Source organism: Nomia melanderi, chromosome 8 (genome assembly GCF_051020985.1).
Source record: "Nomia melanderi isolate GNS246 chromosome 8, iyNomMela1, whole genome shotgun sequence".
Taxonomy (NCBI): domain Eukaryota; kingdom Metazoa; phylum Arthropoda; class Insecta; order Hymenoptera; family Halictidae; genus Nomia; species Nomia melanderi.
Window position 1 is genome coordinate 16,488,302 of NC_135006.1, and position 17,228 is coordinate 16,505,529.

General features: G+C 53.6%; 1 protein-coding gene across 5 annotated transcripts in view; it reads left to right on the forward strand.

The window, feature by feature from the left end:
• LOC116433066 (nephrin) overlaps window positions 1–17,228 on the forward strand; it is a 105,540-nt gene that overhangs the window by 15,205 nt on the left and 73,107 nt on the right. For all 5 annotated transcript variants that reach the window (XM_076369615.1, XM_076369614.1, XM_076369618.1 and 2 more), the window contains exon 3: window positions 5,590–5,722. In XM_076369615.1, coding sequence (XP_076225730.1) covers window positions 5,590–5,722 — 133 coding nt within the window. The remainder of the gene's footprint in view (window positions 1–5,589; window positions 5,723–17,228) is intronic.

Sequence of the window (17,228 nt, forward strand, 5' to 3'; positions counted from 1 at the left end):
CCTGCCGTTTCCTCGAACGCGACTTCCCTCTCGGAAAAAGCGACCTCCTTCCGAGACCACCCACCGTTCCTACATCAATTACTTCGATTCCTTTCTCCGTTTGTTCTTTATAACCAATCCTCGGGACGCACGGTCCTTTTTTCCCCTCTGCTCGAAGGCACGGTTGCTGCGCGCGAGAGGAAAAGAAGTAGCGATCGGCGAGAGGCGGAGCGAAAGGGAACGTCGAAAAGCGGACCGGTAACAAAGCAAAGACAAGCTCGTCGATTTTCTTGCAAATGAAGGATCCGAACGGCGACTCGATACCCTGACCAACGATTTCCATTTAAACGCGACCGTTTCCAGACCCGTGACGCACGAATTGAAAATTCCGGCTGCCGCGGCGAGTAATTCCGAACGAATCTTCCCGGAACGATACTCGGCGCGTGGAGAACAGAGAGATTCCCTCTGCACGAACGACCGTCCATCCGAGCGTGCGAACTTTTCACGAAATTCTTTCCCTATTCCGTCTCGCCGAGTCGCGCGCGCACCGTTTCCACTCGCCGGAAACCGCGCGACCGAAACTGGCCTCCGCTTGTTGTCCTGCGAGCTGGTCGTTTGGTAAACAGTGGAAGAATCGAAAACGTTCGGACGGCCTCCGCTCTGGCCGGCAGCCAGCGTCTCGTTCGTCGACGCGTTTGACGCGTTCCCGCGGGCTCGTCCCTCATCGGAGCTGTCGTCGAAACGGCGCGCGGACGCGGGTCGGGGAGGTTTTTTCCCCTCCGTCGCGCGCGCAGGGACAAATCAAGATTACGCTGAGGAACGGCGCCGTTCATCGGGCACCGGGGCAATTATTTCGGCATTTGTCGAGCCCGACGTTCCGTAAATCACGGATGAATCGAACGAACGGTACGGCCGGCGTCGCGCACAAATGTCGGGGGTTTGAAAAAGAATACCGGCCGGCCGTATCCATAAACAACGTTATAAAATTAAGCCGCATGCATACGCGGCCCCGTATAGTTTCGGTCCACGGCGTAAACCCAGAGGCAAACAGCGGACTCGTGTACACGCGGCGCTTTACGGCGCACTAGACGCAGATTTTGGTTTGTTGTAAAATCAACGTTCCCGCGGCGTGTGCTCCAATCGAAATCGCGTAACACGGTTGGAAGGTGGGCACTTGGCAACAATAGCCGCGTGCGATTGTTTGCGAATTACTTGGTCGTCGGTCACGATCTCTCCGTTCCACGGGAAAGGCCGGCGGAAAATTGAAACGCGATCGTTCCATCGCGCCGCGCCACGTTCTCCCCATTATCCCGTGACCCGTGAATAAGCCTCCGCGGACCCGAGCCGCGCCGGAAACGTTTCAACGACAGACGCTTTTATTTCCTGCCCAAATAATTTCCCACTTGCACCCGGCAATCCCGACTTCTCTCGCGAGGGAACGCCGCGGATTACACTTTCGTAAGAATTCGCGCGGAGCTTTCTACTCGCGATCCGCGTTACGTAAAAGCCCGTGAAACGTTCTTAGCGTCGCGTTTTAATATTTCATCGTAGACGCTCGTAACAAATTCGACCGCGCCGAGCGTGAGCGATGTACTAATAGAATCGTGAAATAATTGTTTTCACTTATTAACGTAGATACCGTATGCATTTATGAATAAGATCGAAGAGCAAGGGCGAAACGCCAGCGCGCCAGAGGAGAATCGCGATTACTCTATTCCGTTGCACCCGTTCATCGGCGATTTACGTGAAAAGAACGATTATTTCGCTCGGAGTAATTCGAGCGCGGCAGTTCGACCGTTCCGCCGGCAGACAGTGGTCGAACGATCGGGGGAGTAACGAGCCCGGCGGAGTCGGTGCTCCGGCGAAAGGTTTCGTCGCCGGTATTCTCGGTGTGCGCCGCTTCATTCTTCGCCGAGATACCCGCGATTCGATTCAGCCGCGGTACCCGGAGCGCTAGATTTCCCGTTTCGTCCGGCCGGCCGTCTTTCAGAACTTTCGTCCGTTCTCCCCACGTCCACTCCATTCTCCGTAGCCGCGGAATAAAGGCTCGTAATGTATGCAAGCCAGCTGCAGCGAAACCTTTGCGACCCGCTTTCTCCGGGCCAACATTCCATCTCGGCGACCGGACATAAAGAACCAGAAAGATATTCTGCTTGGCCTATTCTTTTTGGCCAGCCGCGCTTCGAAGCGGAAAGCACCCGTTAAATACGGAATTTCGCGAGTCGTCGGAACGATTCTACGCGGATACGTACATACCTGCAAGTTCGTCTTATCCTCCATTCGCCACTCGAAGTTCCGCCGACCGAGACTTCAATCCCCCATCCCCGGCCGCGCGAAATTATTACCACGGCGCAGGCACCGGTCGCTCGCCTCGCCTCGCCTCGCCTCGCCTCGCCTCGCCTCGCCGCGCGGAGGAGCTGAAAGAAACGCGAACGTTTCGAGACAAATGGTTCCATTACGTCGAACGATGAAACAGCTTAATATCACGCTTTGCCATTCGAACGTGCTCCTAATTTGGTTAACCGAAATTGAGTCCCGGAAACGCCGCCGTGCCCTCGTGAAAATTGAAATCGCGGTACGAGAGCGGCGCGCAAGATGGTCGGTGTAACCGGAATTTACGAGATACGGAACAAATCAGCGGGCAGAAAGAGAGAGAGGGGGAGAGAAAGAGAGAGAGAGATGTCGTATCAAAATTCTAGACCGAGCCGAGCGTAGCGGTAATTATACTCATCAACGGAAATGTCACGGGCAGACCCGGTTTATTATATGACCGCTCGCCGGGCGGCACCGCCGGGCATTATTGTTTCCCAAAGAATTTCATTTAAATTCCGACCGGCGGAAAGTTTTCGCGCGCAATACGAAATCGCTTTGTCTAATAGTTTTTGATCCACCGTAATTACTTCCCGTCGTAATGACGCTCCCCGGCGGGAACTTTGTAATTAATTAGGTTCAGCGCGGTCGTCCGCAGCTCGGAATCGACGAATCTTATTTGGAACTTCCCTTTTGATCTGATACGCGGTCAACGCGGACTGCGAACGCGCTTCGTTAATAAGTTAAAGCCCCGCACGAGAGGATTTAATCGAAAGCATTCCCATCCGTTCTCGGCGGCGTCGCCGTTCGTTATAATCACGTGATCTGCGAACACCTCGACAACATCGAACGCGATTTTCCCCTTTTACGCCGAATCGAAACGGAATCGGTCCCATCGATCGATAGGAAGAGTCGAGAGGAAGCTGTCCGAAGATCGTCGACGCATCGCGTGTCAACGATTTTGCTCGCGACGAAAAGAAGCAAAAAAGATTCGCACCAGTACGCCGGTCAGGACTCTGACGAACAACAGACGCAACGATGGCCCGTTGTTCGAGCTGTTCCGATCGAATTTTCCAATTTGTCTGGAACGAACGGAGGCGCCCCGGTTCCGATGGGCGTCCCAAACGAACGGCCACTTCTTCCGTGATTTAACTGGACCAAGTGAATTTCCGCATTACCGAGTGCCCGTTTGCGAGGGCACGTACTTGCGTGAAGTCGTTGTAACGCTAACGTAAATGCAATACGTGTTCCCACGGTGAAAATACATGCAGGATCCTCGCGTCGACGAGCGCCGAGGCGACATCGACTTAAACGAATTTCCCCGACAAACTCCGCCGCGTAGTCGTCATTTTCTCTTGAAACTCATTTCACACGGGCGCGAGTGCTCACACGCGGACCGGAGAAATAGAAGAGAGGAAGGCTAACACGGAAAAAGAGGGAATACACTGTTGAGCGCGGACTCGGGGATTCCTACGTCTCCGGAGCGCACTCTAATCCGGTCATTGTCTTCGTCCAGTAACGATTGGAAAATTGCTCCGATGACTCGCGGAACGCGATAACGACCGACGTTCCCGAGCACGTAAGATTTACGAGATCGTCGGTAAATATTCGCGAACGACCGCGGATAACGTGCGGCTGAAGGAGCAATTACTGTCGCGCTAATTACAGCGCGAACGTCGGGAGATCGAACAGCGTTCGACGCGAAAGTACGAATGGGGCAGGGAAACGACGTCGCCGCGGAGTTGGCCGACGCATATCCGGCTCGCTGCAGGAAGTACTCGAGCCGACGGTGTCGAGGGACGGAACAGCGAGCGTCGTGAACCGCGAGGAGCGTCCGCTAAGCGTCGAACGACCGACAACCGATTTGTTCAACGCGAGGATTACGGTCCGTCGCTCGAGCTTCGTTTCGAAATGAATGCCGATCGTTGAATCCCGGTCAGACAGACGCGTGTGCGTTCGGTTCACGGTCCAACGAGTAATTCTTGTCTGCGGCGCCGGTCGTTTATCCTCGCGCGAACGAAGACCGGGAGCTTTAGGGAGTTAAAGGTCGAGGGTCTCGTCGAGCTGCGAAACCAGCCGCGCGCTTCCTCCTTCTTCCCAGGTGTATCGGATTTAACGGTTTAAAAGGCAATTTATTTCGCGCACGATTTTCCCCGTCAGTTTGACACAACGAGAGATTAAACGAGCCGCATGCGTGCGCGCGCGGCCGCGCGATTCCCATCGAAGCGTTAAAGTGTATTTTATACCGAGCGAGGAGCGCAACCCGAGACCCGTCCGCGCTAGGTCGTTTCCTTCTCGAATACGCTAAACGGTGAATACGAAAAACCAATAAATTATTTCCACCCTATTAACGTGACCGTCGATACTACCCAGGCTACGCGGTAATGGATCGCGGGGAATTTTTCTTTTTCGGGGGAAAGTATCCATAACTCCTCGGGCTGCACGTCATAATTCTTAATTCCGAAGGTGCTTGAAACTCGCCGCGGCGACCCCGATAAAAGCCTTTTAAACGGAACGTCGATACATTTCCTATCCTGCTAAGCGAACAGGAATTAATTACGAATATAGCGGCAGGAAATGAATAGCCTATGCCAACGTTTCCCTCGTTTGCCGCGCGTTCGTCTTCGATAGGAACCTTGTAATCTTCCGATTCCTTTTTGCCTGTTTACCTATCGATCGTTTCTCTCCTTGAGTCCCTTTAGCAGCAGAGGTACGAATATTGTAACTGTAATTCCTACCGAAGAATATATTACTACTTATTTATTTCCACCTCATTGCTACGAATATTACTATGCAGAAGACCTTTATGCGAGCAGATAATTATAAGAATATATCGATTAACCCTGTGCGGTCCGAAGTACTTTTGTTCTCTCACTTTGAGGTTCACGTCGACGTTGGTTCATTCAATCGCGGCTTAATATGACGAAAGCTTAATTAATGCGAAGAATTTATTTATTCGAGAATATTCGGGAGTCATTGGAATGTTACCTTTAAATGGTACAATCGTGATACCACGAAGAAATATAGAAAAAATTGTTAAAACAGGTAGAGGTTGTAATAAAATGGAATATCGAGTCTGATTCGACATAGGACTGCAAAGGATTACGGTTGTACAATTCTATTGTACAATTAATTCGTTTAATAATTCGTTGGAACAGCATTATCCCTTTCAGTAATATCACTTCTACCGTTAAAAAGTCGAGCGACTCCCAACCCCGTCGTGATTTACCGTTCCGCGCGTTCCGCGGTGCACCGAAACGCGGGCGAAAAAGTTCTGAACGCGCTGTCAATGTGTTGCAGTACCGATGGAGACGATACAGGGAGTGGCGGGGCAGAGGGCAACTTTGCCCTGTAATATACAACCCCGCGAGCCGAACGACGCCGTCTCTATGGTGCTCTGGTTTAAAGAGGACAGCGGCGAACCACTCTACAGGTAAGCCATCATAGTTATTTACGAGAGATAGAGAGGGCGGACGAGAGAGACCTTTTAAATCTACGCAGCAGCCATTTCCCCGATACACAGAAGAGCCCTGTCGACGCTGTTTGCACGTGTCCCCGTGCCGCTGCCGCAAAAACCGGCGGCCGTTACCGCGTTGTCAGGAGCGAAAGACATTTTCATGAATCCGCGGTTCGTTTTCGTTCGCCGCGCGAAATCGAATCGGTACTCGGAGCGGGAGGGCCTGGTATCTGTTCCGTCGACCGATCGAAACGACCGCCGCGTAAACGGGGACCAACCCGAGATTTCGTTGAGCCACGAATCGTCTGCGCGGTCCATTCTCCGGCGCAGAGTGTTCCGACGACGATCCTTTCTATCCTCGTAAATATCGCGTTTATGGTGGATCGCGTAAAACCAGGATCAGCAGCGATTCCGCAGTACCGTCTTTCCGTTCGTCTCCGTATTCGCTCGCGCTGCGAATCATTTTCCTTCCTGTCGCCTCGTTCCGCTCGTGTTACATTCTTCGGAGCCCTCTCGCGGCGGCGATGGGCGTTCCGCAGACACTCCCCGGATCAGGATTAATTCCCGAAGATCGACGGAATTCTCGTTCCGCGCTGGAAACGAGGCGGATCGGAGGGAACGCCGATGAACCTCGGCCGGCTGCGACGGAATCACGGCTGCAAGCTGGGACTTTCCGGCTGGGCATTACGGCAGCTCGTAAAAAAATCTTATTCCGCCGAAAGAAAAATGCATAAAAGAGGCGCGAACTCGGTTTTATTCGTCTCGCGAGCCATGGAACAGTTCCGTTCGTGCTTCGCGCGGCACTCGTACGGGCGATAAAAACTTTGGGAATGTCTCTCTCCGAAGGCGCCAATGATATTCGAGCCGCCGACGCCGGCGATGGCTGAGAGTAGCAGAATTCAATATTAATATTTAATCTCTGGCGACGGATGCCAACGGCTAAGGGCGCGGGGAGAATAAATTTCGCCGCGCGAGGCGGCCGGAGGAAATTCATGCGGACTTTTAGGCTCTCCCTAGACGTCGCGCGACGAGCTCTTTATACCGAGCGAACGTGCGAGGCGAGATCCTCGCGGGACACGGTTCGCCGTTGTATCGGTCACCGATGACCGGTGCTTCCGAGTCCATTGAGAGCGAGTACGATCGACGGAATAATTCGATGGAAACGGTTCACTCGTTACCGAGCCGTTGCAACGCGCTTTTATCAAAGGGTTTTGTCTTAAAAGTAAACGTGCTTTAACCGGGAACAGTAAGTTTCCTCGCGTTCTCGACAATTATCGATTGCGAAGTGAACTCGAGTAGAAAGACTCGATGAAATTCTAAACGTAACGGATTAATCGAGCGTTCCTATGAATTCTTCCGACTAACTTCGAGTGTTCTTGAAAAACCGGGAAGCGGCAGTCGACGGCACGTAGCACAACTCATTTTCGCGGCCGGATACGGCGGGTTACCTCAAGATGGCTGTCGATCAATCCTCCTTATTAGCCATGCATTGGTACAGCTGTGTATACGCGCATAAATGAAGTTACACAGGATGCGCGGTTACGATCCGGATAACAAATAGCTCCGCCCGGCACGACGCACGCTCGCGTCACGCTCGTCCTGTAATTAATGTGCTTCCCCGGCGTAAAGTAAATGAACGTCGCTTATGAAATGCAAATTCCTCGGAGGGACTTAATTAGTGGCCGTTCGATTGCGAAGCTGCTGGGATCGCGAGTTGCAGCATCGCTTCCCGCTCCTTCGAAGTTCCAGTTGAATCGTTCGGACGTCCAGACACGGGAAACGGAAATCCCCGGGGAGCGGAAACCGCGAAATTCCAGCACGAAGCACATTTTCATATCTCGGTCGGGAGTCAAGTAATAACGGACACAGGCGTGCGATAGTTTTCGCGAGAATTTCGTAAGATTTTTACGGCCGGCGGAACAGCGGGAGACCAAGAAACGAATAGAGAGAGAGAGAGAGAGAGAGACCAAAGAGAGAGAGATAGAGGTAGTAGCGAGTTATTCCGGACAGCAGCAGGGGCGTTAACCACCCTTTCTACAGAACGGACAACACCGCGCTTATTAAACGCGTGCCAGGATTAAAAAGAAACTGCTTGCGCATTCAGGAATGTAATAGTCCTGCTTCCTAAGCACGGGCCGTTCCTACGGCGCGAAATATACTGCGACAATCTTGCGAAGAGTTAATTGCTCGGCAGCTTTACCAAGCGGAAGGGAGGAAAATCTTGCGGCCAAAGAAGTTTATCACGCCGCGAGCAGGTGCGGAGGGTTTACTGCGTCGTTACGAGATCTTCGAATACAAGGGGATGATCGTCGCGAGGTCGAACCATCGAAGATGGCCGGTGTTCGAGTCCCGGCGACGAACAGCGAATGACGAATGGACACGGGTCACGGTCCCCGAAACGGGAGTCCTCAAGGGCGAAGATGAAACGTCAGAGGCAGCATGATCGCGCACTCGCCGTCAGACGCATCGACCAACGAGGACCCGCCACTCGACACACTCGCTGAACCGTGTAGGATCGTTGACACGAGTACAAACGCATCGCCGGGCGTAACCCTTAACCCCCTAAACGCGCGCGACGCGATGCTACGACGGCGTCGCCATTAACCCGCCTTCCGCTCGCGGCGCGGTCGAGCTCCGACTTCAGCCGTAGCCTCGATCTCTCCACCAGCTTCCCTTTCCGTCTCCGTTCGCCTCTATGCCCGGCCGTTTCCGCCCTGACGATCGTTCGAGCAGCGCCGCAGCGACTTCCTCGTTTTCAGGCGACGTTTCGCGTTTACTTGGCCGTCGCCGATGCTCTCCACCTCTTTTGTGCCAACCTCTACGACGTCCCCATCCCCCCTTTCCATTCCGTCGGACTCCTTCTCCCTTTTTTCTGTGCCTTTTCATCGCGCCGCGCGAAAATTTCTGCTGACCGCGACTTTTCGCGGAGCACCGGCGTCGCGTCTTCGCCCTTCTAATCCGATCGAATCTTCTCCTCGGGCGCAACGACGAGATCCCGCCCTGTTGTCGGCCCGTTCCCAGCCGCGTCGGGGATCGTGTCCGACGGCGAACCACGCCTTCCCATCGAGGACGAGCGGTCCGGCTCCCCGACGCGTCGACGTCGAGCTGACTAATCATTCGACTCGACACCTCGCGCTCGCTCACCGCTTAACGGATAATTAGAAACCGCCGCGGACACGGAAACCCCCGCGATAGTGTAATCGGCCGTGCACGTACGCGCCCGGAGACAGCCTGAAACGGAGCAAAGATCATCAAACTCGCATAGAAACTTTAATTGCTTCTCCCGATGAATCGCCGGATTGTGCGGTAAACTTGCCGAGCGCCGACGCGCACCTGCGAACCGTCGCCGGCTCGTTCCGTCCGACGGAAACACCAATCGCGCTGACGTCAGCCGCTAGTCCGCCGAGAGCGTCGCGGCGCGCCGTTCAACCGCACGTCCGCTGCCTCCCCCGATGCCACTTCGATTCCCCGGCGAAACGGGTAAACAACATTTTATTTCAGTCTTTCTGTTCTTCGCTTTCGCATGGAAAACACGGGGGAGGAGTTATTGCAATCTGCGGCGCAGGAAATTCGCGATTATATGCTATTCAGTTGTCCCGGAAGTTCTTCCGTCGCTATGTGTAACGAACGCAAATGGAACACATGGAAACTTTGTTTCTAAGACTCGCTCCGAACACGGTGTTCACCCTGCGAGGATTATTAACCGTTGCACTCGAGAGACTCTCAGTCACCACTCGATTTATCACGGTAAAACTATAGAATGTGATGTTTAATGTTAAACCTTGTACAATGCCTCGACGCGTGAAACATTGGAATAAAACAGCTTTGCTTCTCAATGTACTCGTGATTTCCCTTCGAATTAGTCTCAATGAACATCGTCTCCGCCTCGTAAAGAAACGTTAAATATTTCTAGTAAGGAACATCCGAGTGCAAAGGGTTAACGAAGGAATAATAAAAATAATTCAATCCGAACGATGAGCAATACCTACTCTTTTCTGGTACTTAAGGAATCGATATACAATTAAACCGCGAGGGGTTATAAAAGAGGACGGGAAAGGCGATCAGAAATATTTCACTTGGAATCTGAATCATGCGCGAATCATAGATCCCGAAGATGAATGCTCGCCATGGAAGCTGGCAAATGCAGCGACGCTCGATTAAGCGGCGCCGCGTGCACGGGAACGTTCACTATCGAGAAGTTAATTGACCCGTTTTCGCGACGGTATTGTGATCGACTTACGTGTGGAACGGTGTGCACGCGTCTTGCCAGCTCGGGGCTGCGTTTCACCGGCTCGAATTATCGCTCCATTGTTCGTGCTGTTACACAACAGGGTAACGGACCTCTCTCGTACGCGGAACGGCACGGATGAACCGGGAAACCGGCCCATCCATTATTACGGGGCTATTGTTACGCGTCGCTCGGTTCCCGATTAACCGTTATCGCGGCGGCGGGACGTCGTTTAACTTATAGCGCCGGCCCACCGGCCTCGCGAGGATTCCGTTTCTTCGGATAACGCCAGATTTTCGGCGTCCCCTCGGTATTCGTGGATTCGAGGAGTACCGATAAATCGAAAGAGCCGCGATAACGTTGTCCGACCGGGCGTGCACTGTTGCGCTACTGTTTCAGAAGCGACTACGTAACTACTGTAGGCTGACCATACATCGTCTTGCACTACTGACCTTGTTATTAGACGTCAAACAGCCACGCTGTTGGCGAGTTTGCGTAACAAAGAACACGAACGGAGTATTGTTCAATTATGATCGGTGCTGCTGCTTTGTAATCGATAATTGATTGAAAATTAATAAACAGGAGGATAATATTGTAGTATCTAGAATTTTTAGAATGATTTTTAGTGAAAGACAGGCTATAAAACGGTCGAGGGAAAGTAGTCTGCTTTCCAGAGGTGCATCCGAGTGTTTCTGATGACTGCGAGTGAGAAGAATGCTTGTGGCGGAGAGAATGATTTTTGGGAGAGCCTGTATGAGTCGTGTGTTGGCCTCCGTGGCATTGAGTTGTATTTTTACGTGTTGTCCGTGTTGTTTCCATATTTTATAAAATACATATATTTATTCCTAGTTCTCGATTACTCGAGATCCATCTTTTCATTATCTATAATATAGTAATCGCTGTAACATCTAATTCGAATCGAGCAGAATTGAATAAAACGAATGCCCGTTGAGTCGTCTCTAAAGTTTTCATCGTTAGTCTCACTCGTTACCATCAGCGTCGAGTGTTTTCTTGTGGTCGATTAGGTGAACCGGTCGATTTTAGTCTGTAGGCAGTCTCTGTTAGGTAGAGATGCGCTTTGCGCGTTGCAAACGCGATATCCATCGGACCGGGAATCAAGTTCCATTGGTAGGAGCATTATATCGCGATCGTCCGCGTTCAGGAACGTTTCCAATTTCGAGAATCCGTGGGTAATCGTTTCGATTACGATCGTACTTTTAACGAGCTGCGCAATCCAGTGGCGCGCAGTGACCGGCAGGCAAGACATTCGAACGAACGTAACCGCACAGACGGGGCCGGGATTATTCGTGTAAGCTGACCGCAATAATTGGTCAGCGAGTTCTATGAATGCGATGGAGATTTAATGATAACCCGGACGGACATACCCGTGGACCGAAATCGCCGCTGACGCCCTACCTATCGGTAGATAAATGGTGACCGATCACAGATCATCGACCTGATTTGCATTTGCGAGCGCCGATACGGCCGACGCTTTTATCTCGCGTCCACGTCCTCGTTCGCGTTCACCTAGATTTCCTGCGCCCGATAAATGATGTCGATGTATGTTTGATGTCCACATCGATAAATCATCTCTTTCAGCGCGAACGATGACAGCTGCTAATTCACGACAAGCTAATAAACCGTTAACTATGGGTTCGATTCCATCGGTAAATATCGACGAGATAACGCGCTCGCTCGGACGGCCGCACGCGTGAAAAACGATTGTTCGGACACGCGGGACGGTTTTACGGTATCTCGTCGCGCGAGATCCTGTTTGCTCGTCAAAACGGGCTGCGGTTCGACGTCGAACTGCGAAATTACCTCGACTGTCGACGGAGAAAGCTACGGTTTCCCAAGCTCCGAAAGCTTCGCGTTTCGTTCCGATTGGCTCGGAGTCGCTCTCCTTCGACCGCCTTCGACGCGCTCTCATTTCGCGATCAACGGCGAGGCGTGTTCACGATTTTTCCGCTCGGGCGAATCAACCTCGCCGCGATACGTTTCCTCCGTGTCACCGGAGGATACGCGTAATTTTGAACGACCTCGAACGGAATTGCCTAAATATCGAAGTCCGTGAGCGCAAGCTAATTTTCCGTTCGACACACCGACTCGGCGGGTATGCGTCTGGTTGCAATCGCAAAGTTTCGTTCGGTGCGAGCTATGTTAACCGGCGTTCCTTTCAGCTATTGCATTAATTAGCGTACGCCGACGCCTCCTATCTATATTTCGCTCGACGCTGCCGCCGCTCGATCCCGACTTTTCGTTTCCCGGTCGTTTCCTCCCGTCTTCCTCCTCGCCGCTCCCGGTCCCCTTATGTTTCGTCGAGTAGAAACTCGTCTCTCCGTAACTCGTTAATTTGACGCTACTTCGCAGTCGGAGATTCGTCCGAGGTTTCGCGCCTTCCACGCGCGCGCCGTTCCTCGGACGAATATTCCACGTCGCTGTCGCGGCCCGACAGCGATAGACTAGTCTAGTTTAATTTCAACGAGAATCGACCCCCTCCCCGCGTCTGCTCTCGCTCGCCGCACCGATCGAACCGGCTGAATTCGGATTTCCAGGCTCGAAATTCGCACAACGGGAAACGTAAACACGCGTGGGGCGGCCCGCATTCCGCCGCTGAAATTTCTATAGCGCGCCGCCTGACAATGGCGTGTCCAGCGAGATTAGAAGGATGAGCGAAAATAACGCGACGAGAGGAACGTCCGAGGGTGGCGCAGCGGCGATCGCGTCGGCAACGGCGATCGCCGTTGGTCACGTTCGCCCGGAAGAAAAGGAAACTGGAAAAACGAGCAACTGGCGCGTCGGAGCCGCGGACAGCAAGGTCTTTTATCTGCTTACGCTTTATTTGCCGTCCGCGCGAGCGCGCCGGATCGGCGGCGCGCGTGAACTCTCGTCTGGCTACGCGACAGAGCTCGTATCTACCCTCCGTGAACGTTCGAGCGACGGATGAATATGAAAGTATCGCGCGCATCCCGTGGCGGTCCTTTTGTTCGCGTCATCCATTTATGCGCGAAGACAGGCACCGCTTAATCCGTCGCTCGGAACCTAACGAACTCGTCGATCGACCGATGCGTCGGCTTCTTCTTTTTCCCTCGCGCACGCTTCAATTCCCCCGCATCCGGAAGTCCCGGCTTTTCGCCGCGAAATCGAGCGTGTCCGCGCCTCGATTTTCCCACCTCGCGCTCGCTTCCGTTGCGACGCCGGCGAAACGAACCGCGAAGTCGCTCGTCCGCGAGACGCATTCTCCCGTTCCCCGCAATTCCGGCCGCGACCGGAATAACGTTTCCCGCGGCAGACAATGCGGGGACCGGCCGATGAAAATCGGAATTGGTTTCGATCATTACGAACCGACCGGATTTTCGACGAATCCGGGAAAGGAGGGCAATGTCTTTCGTAAATCCCGTCCCCCCGGCCCCGTCGTCCGCTTTAATACAATAATTCTGTCCGGTGTTCTCGCATTCGCCGGTGTCGTAAATAAACCCGCCGATTGTCTGGCAAGAACGCCGCAATCTCGAGAGGAAGCGGCACTCGGCGTCCTCCCCTCCGCGTTATCCGTCTGCTCGATATAACGCCCGGCGTCGCCTCGGTCCGGGCCGGTTCCGTTCCGTTTCTCCGGCTAATTCCCCGATTCGCCTCTCGTCGCGGTTCGCCGCGCGAGACGTCGTCGATCCCGCGCGACGATCGATAAATCGCGCGGGAAAAATCTGCGCTCGCCCCACGCAGCTCGAATTCTGATTCCCGGCGAACCGAGAAAAATGAATTTCAAGCTCGGGTCGGTCGATGCGCCGCCTCGTTTTACGAGAGTTCGCGAGCAAGAATACCCGTTCGTCGACCGAGAGTCGATCTATTACGGAGCTATGAAAATGATCCTATTGAAATCGAAAGAGCTTAGAGATGAAACCCGCGAACGGGGAAATACTCGATACAGATCGAACGATCATCCGTCTTCTGGGATTGCCGCGAAACGAGCGCATTGTGGACTTCGCCAATCACCACCCTTTTCCAGCGGTACGCTCTTTTGTCACCCTCCCTTTCTTCCACGCCCCCCGAAGCCCTCCTCGCCCCTCTGTCTCCCGGCGCTCCTGCCCGCGCACGGATTCGATTCTTTTGTTCGAGTTCTTCCGTTTCTGAAAGCTCTCTCCTCTCCTCGTCGACGACTCGATTCCCGCTTTTTTTTGCCATTAAAGAGAGAGAGAGAGAGAGAGAGAGAGAGAGAGAGAGAGAGAACAAGAAAAACGAAAAACAACGAAAAAGGCTCTTCCTCTTTGGTCCGCCGAGCGTAATCGAAGCTTGTTTCTTCGCTGCGATTCGTGTCGAGCCGCCGATCAGCTGAACCGACATCGTTTCGACGGTGTCGGGCCGCTGCGCTCCGGCGTGCTCTCGATTCATCGACGGGAAAAAAGTGGTACACCGAGGCGGGAAAGAAAAAAAAAACCGTGTCTCCGTATCACGCTGCAGATACATCGGATGCCAAGGCGGGGAACGCTCCGGGAGACGTTTAATGTTCACGACACGGAAGCGAGCCGGATCCCTTGCCGGTCGTGTAATCGGATATTATATTATATTCACCGATCGGATTGATATCTCTGTCCCCTATTATGCGACGGCATGAATCCCATTTTGAAGAATACCGGGCTGTGGTTTCACCGTGATATTTGAATAGAGGGGTGGATAGCTGGTTAGACCGGAGCGCGGGGGGTGTGGCGACGGGGCGGGGAGCGCGGAGGCTAGAAACGATGGGGGCTGGTACGCCGACGAGAACCAATGATTTCGACCGATCGAACGCGACGGACGCGGAAACCGTCGTTGAACCGTAACCGATTTCCATGCGCGCTCAGGCGCTTTTACGCCCGCGCGGGATCGTCCCGAGCCGTGTACTTCGCAAAACGGGGGCGAGCGTTAATTAAGAGCCGCGTGAGAATCGTTTTAATTAAGAGATTAATTCAATTTTTCGAAGAGAGATGGCCGGCTTACAGTGTCTCGTCGTAGAAAGTCGGACCGCCGCAATTACGAAATTAAAGCACCGCTCCGATTATCGGACACTCGGCGAACCCTTTCCCACCGACCTTTGCGTCGCTTCGTCGCGCGTGTAACGTGCAATCGGATTTCTCGGGTACGACCTAATCCGGGGCAACGACGCGAAGAATACGATACGTAACGTTTGCCTTCCCGGCGAGTGTATCTCGCGACGAACCACTTTCAGCTTAAAGATAACGATGACTCTTTCAGCGTCAGCCATTCCATTAAAAACGCGTCACGGGAGGACACTTTACCGGCGTTCCCTTCGACGGACGGTTCCTCGCCGCTTCCATCGCGCCGCTGTAAGCGTACTGAAACTCGCGCAAAGGAGAGACACGCCTAGCTGTTCGTTACTTCCGAAAGAATTCTTCGAGAATGTTTACCGTCTTCCGTGAGCTAGCGTTTGAACCGGGCGAGCCGGGCTCTTGATCCCGATTAAAAATCATTTAGCCGTCGCGTACCCAGGGAACGAAAGTTAACTCGCGCAAATTATATTTCCCGGTCGAGCGGGACGACGGGAAAGAAGGAAGCGAACGGTAGCTGTCTGGTTAGCCAGCCGGCTGGCTGGCTGGCTGGCCGGCGACCGGTGACGGCGGGCCACGGAACTGGGAAAAGAGAGAAATGTGCTGCCGCAGTGGCGACGCCGTCTGCAATTACAATGCCTTAATTTTATGCGCGAAGTTAAGCTCCTTTTAAGAGTCCCGGGAGCGGTCGGTTCCCTTCGTGGCCCTGTCTCCGGGACGCTGCGCGGCGGGTCGCCAACCTCCTCGGCGGTACACTCGTTTCACCGACACTAGCGTATTCATGGCCGACCTTCTTTCACCCCGCGCGACCAGCGAGATCTTCCGACGAGTCGCGGCAATTATTTTAATTTGTTTAGGGACTATTCTTGCCCGTCCTCGCCTTTCTCCTGGCCCTCCGGCACCGCTTCCTCTCGATTTTATCCCCGACCATCCATCCATTCAGCCTAGTTTCCTCGTTTCGTCGTTTCTTTTCTTTCTCCGGGCATTGTCGGCGTCGTTTGTCCCCTTCCTCCCTCCGCCGGTTGTCCGCAGTTATTCCACGGCCGTTAGATGCTCGTTTCCCAGTCGCCGCGGCGAGCTCCGTTCCCCGAACCGATCGAACCGCTCATCGTTCCTCCCTCGGAGGCTCGTAAATCGTATTTATCCCGAACGTTACGTAACCTTTCCCGCGGCTCGGACGCGCGACGCAATCGGAAACCGTCGACGGAGGACGGAGCAAAACCAATTACTCGTCGCCTCGTCCTAATCGCGTCCCATCGTCCATCCTCGCGCCAGCACCTCGATCATCCGGCTTGCTTCTCCTCGTGTACACGCTCGAGCACCGCTCTTCCGATGTTTTTGCGACTATTTTTACACGGTGTCTTAGTGGCCGCATCGGTTCTCGTTACGCGAGCGATTCGGCGGTTCTCTCCCGGGAGATTCTCTATTCGAATGGCCCGACCGAGCTTTTCATTAGAGGGATCCGCGAAGATTGAATCGAGCGCGGACGGGATGACGCGTCGCGATTTTCGACGAGGTGTTTGCCGTCGTTTCACCGTGGACACGGGACTCGTTAGTTTTTCCGTTGCCGTTGAGCACCATTTGTACAGATTTTATCCGGTGATGAGGGTACACGAGGAAAAACGGCACGGTAATTAAGAGTTTTTCCGCGGCAGTAGCGCGATCTCGATGCCTCTTTAGTTTCTCGTAAATCAGCCGGCGCGGAAAGTAAACGAGCGGCGCTGTCCTACGGGGCGGCCGGGGGCGGAACGGCGGAAGGGCGGCACGACGACGAGGACAACGACTCGACGAGTCCGTCGAGATCAGATTCGTGCCTCTCGGGAAACTCTCTCGAGTCATCGTGCTCGTTAAAAACCAATCCAATTTGTCTTACGACCGCGGACAAACTGCACCCGAATAAGACTGCACGGCCCGTCGAAAAGTTGGTCCGTCGGGCGAACGTTGGGCGGGACACTTCGTTGATCGACCGTGCGACGTCTTATCGTCGGAACTCGGCTGAACTTCGTCGCTCGATTAGACCCACCGAACTCACGTTCGCTCGCGCCGTTCCTCCGGAATAATTGATCGTCCGACACGGAAAACTTGGACGTGCCGTGCGGCTAATACCCGAAACGAAAAATTAGAGGAAAGATTGAATGTATCGAACAGATCCTTCGAGCGTTCGTACACGTTCGCGTATGCATGGTAGAATCTCGATGAATCGAATCGCAACGTA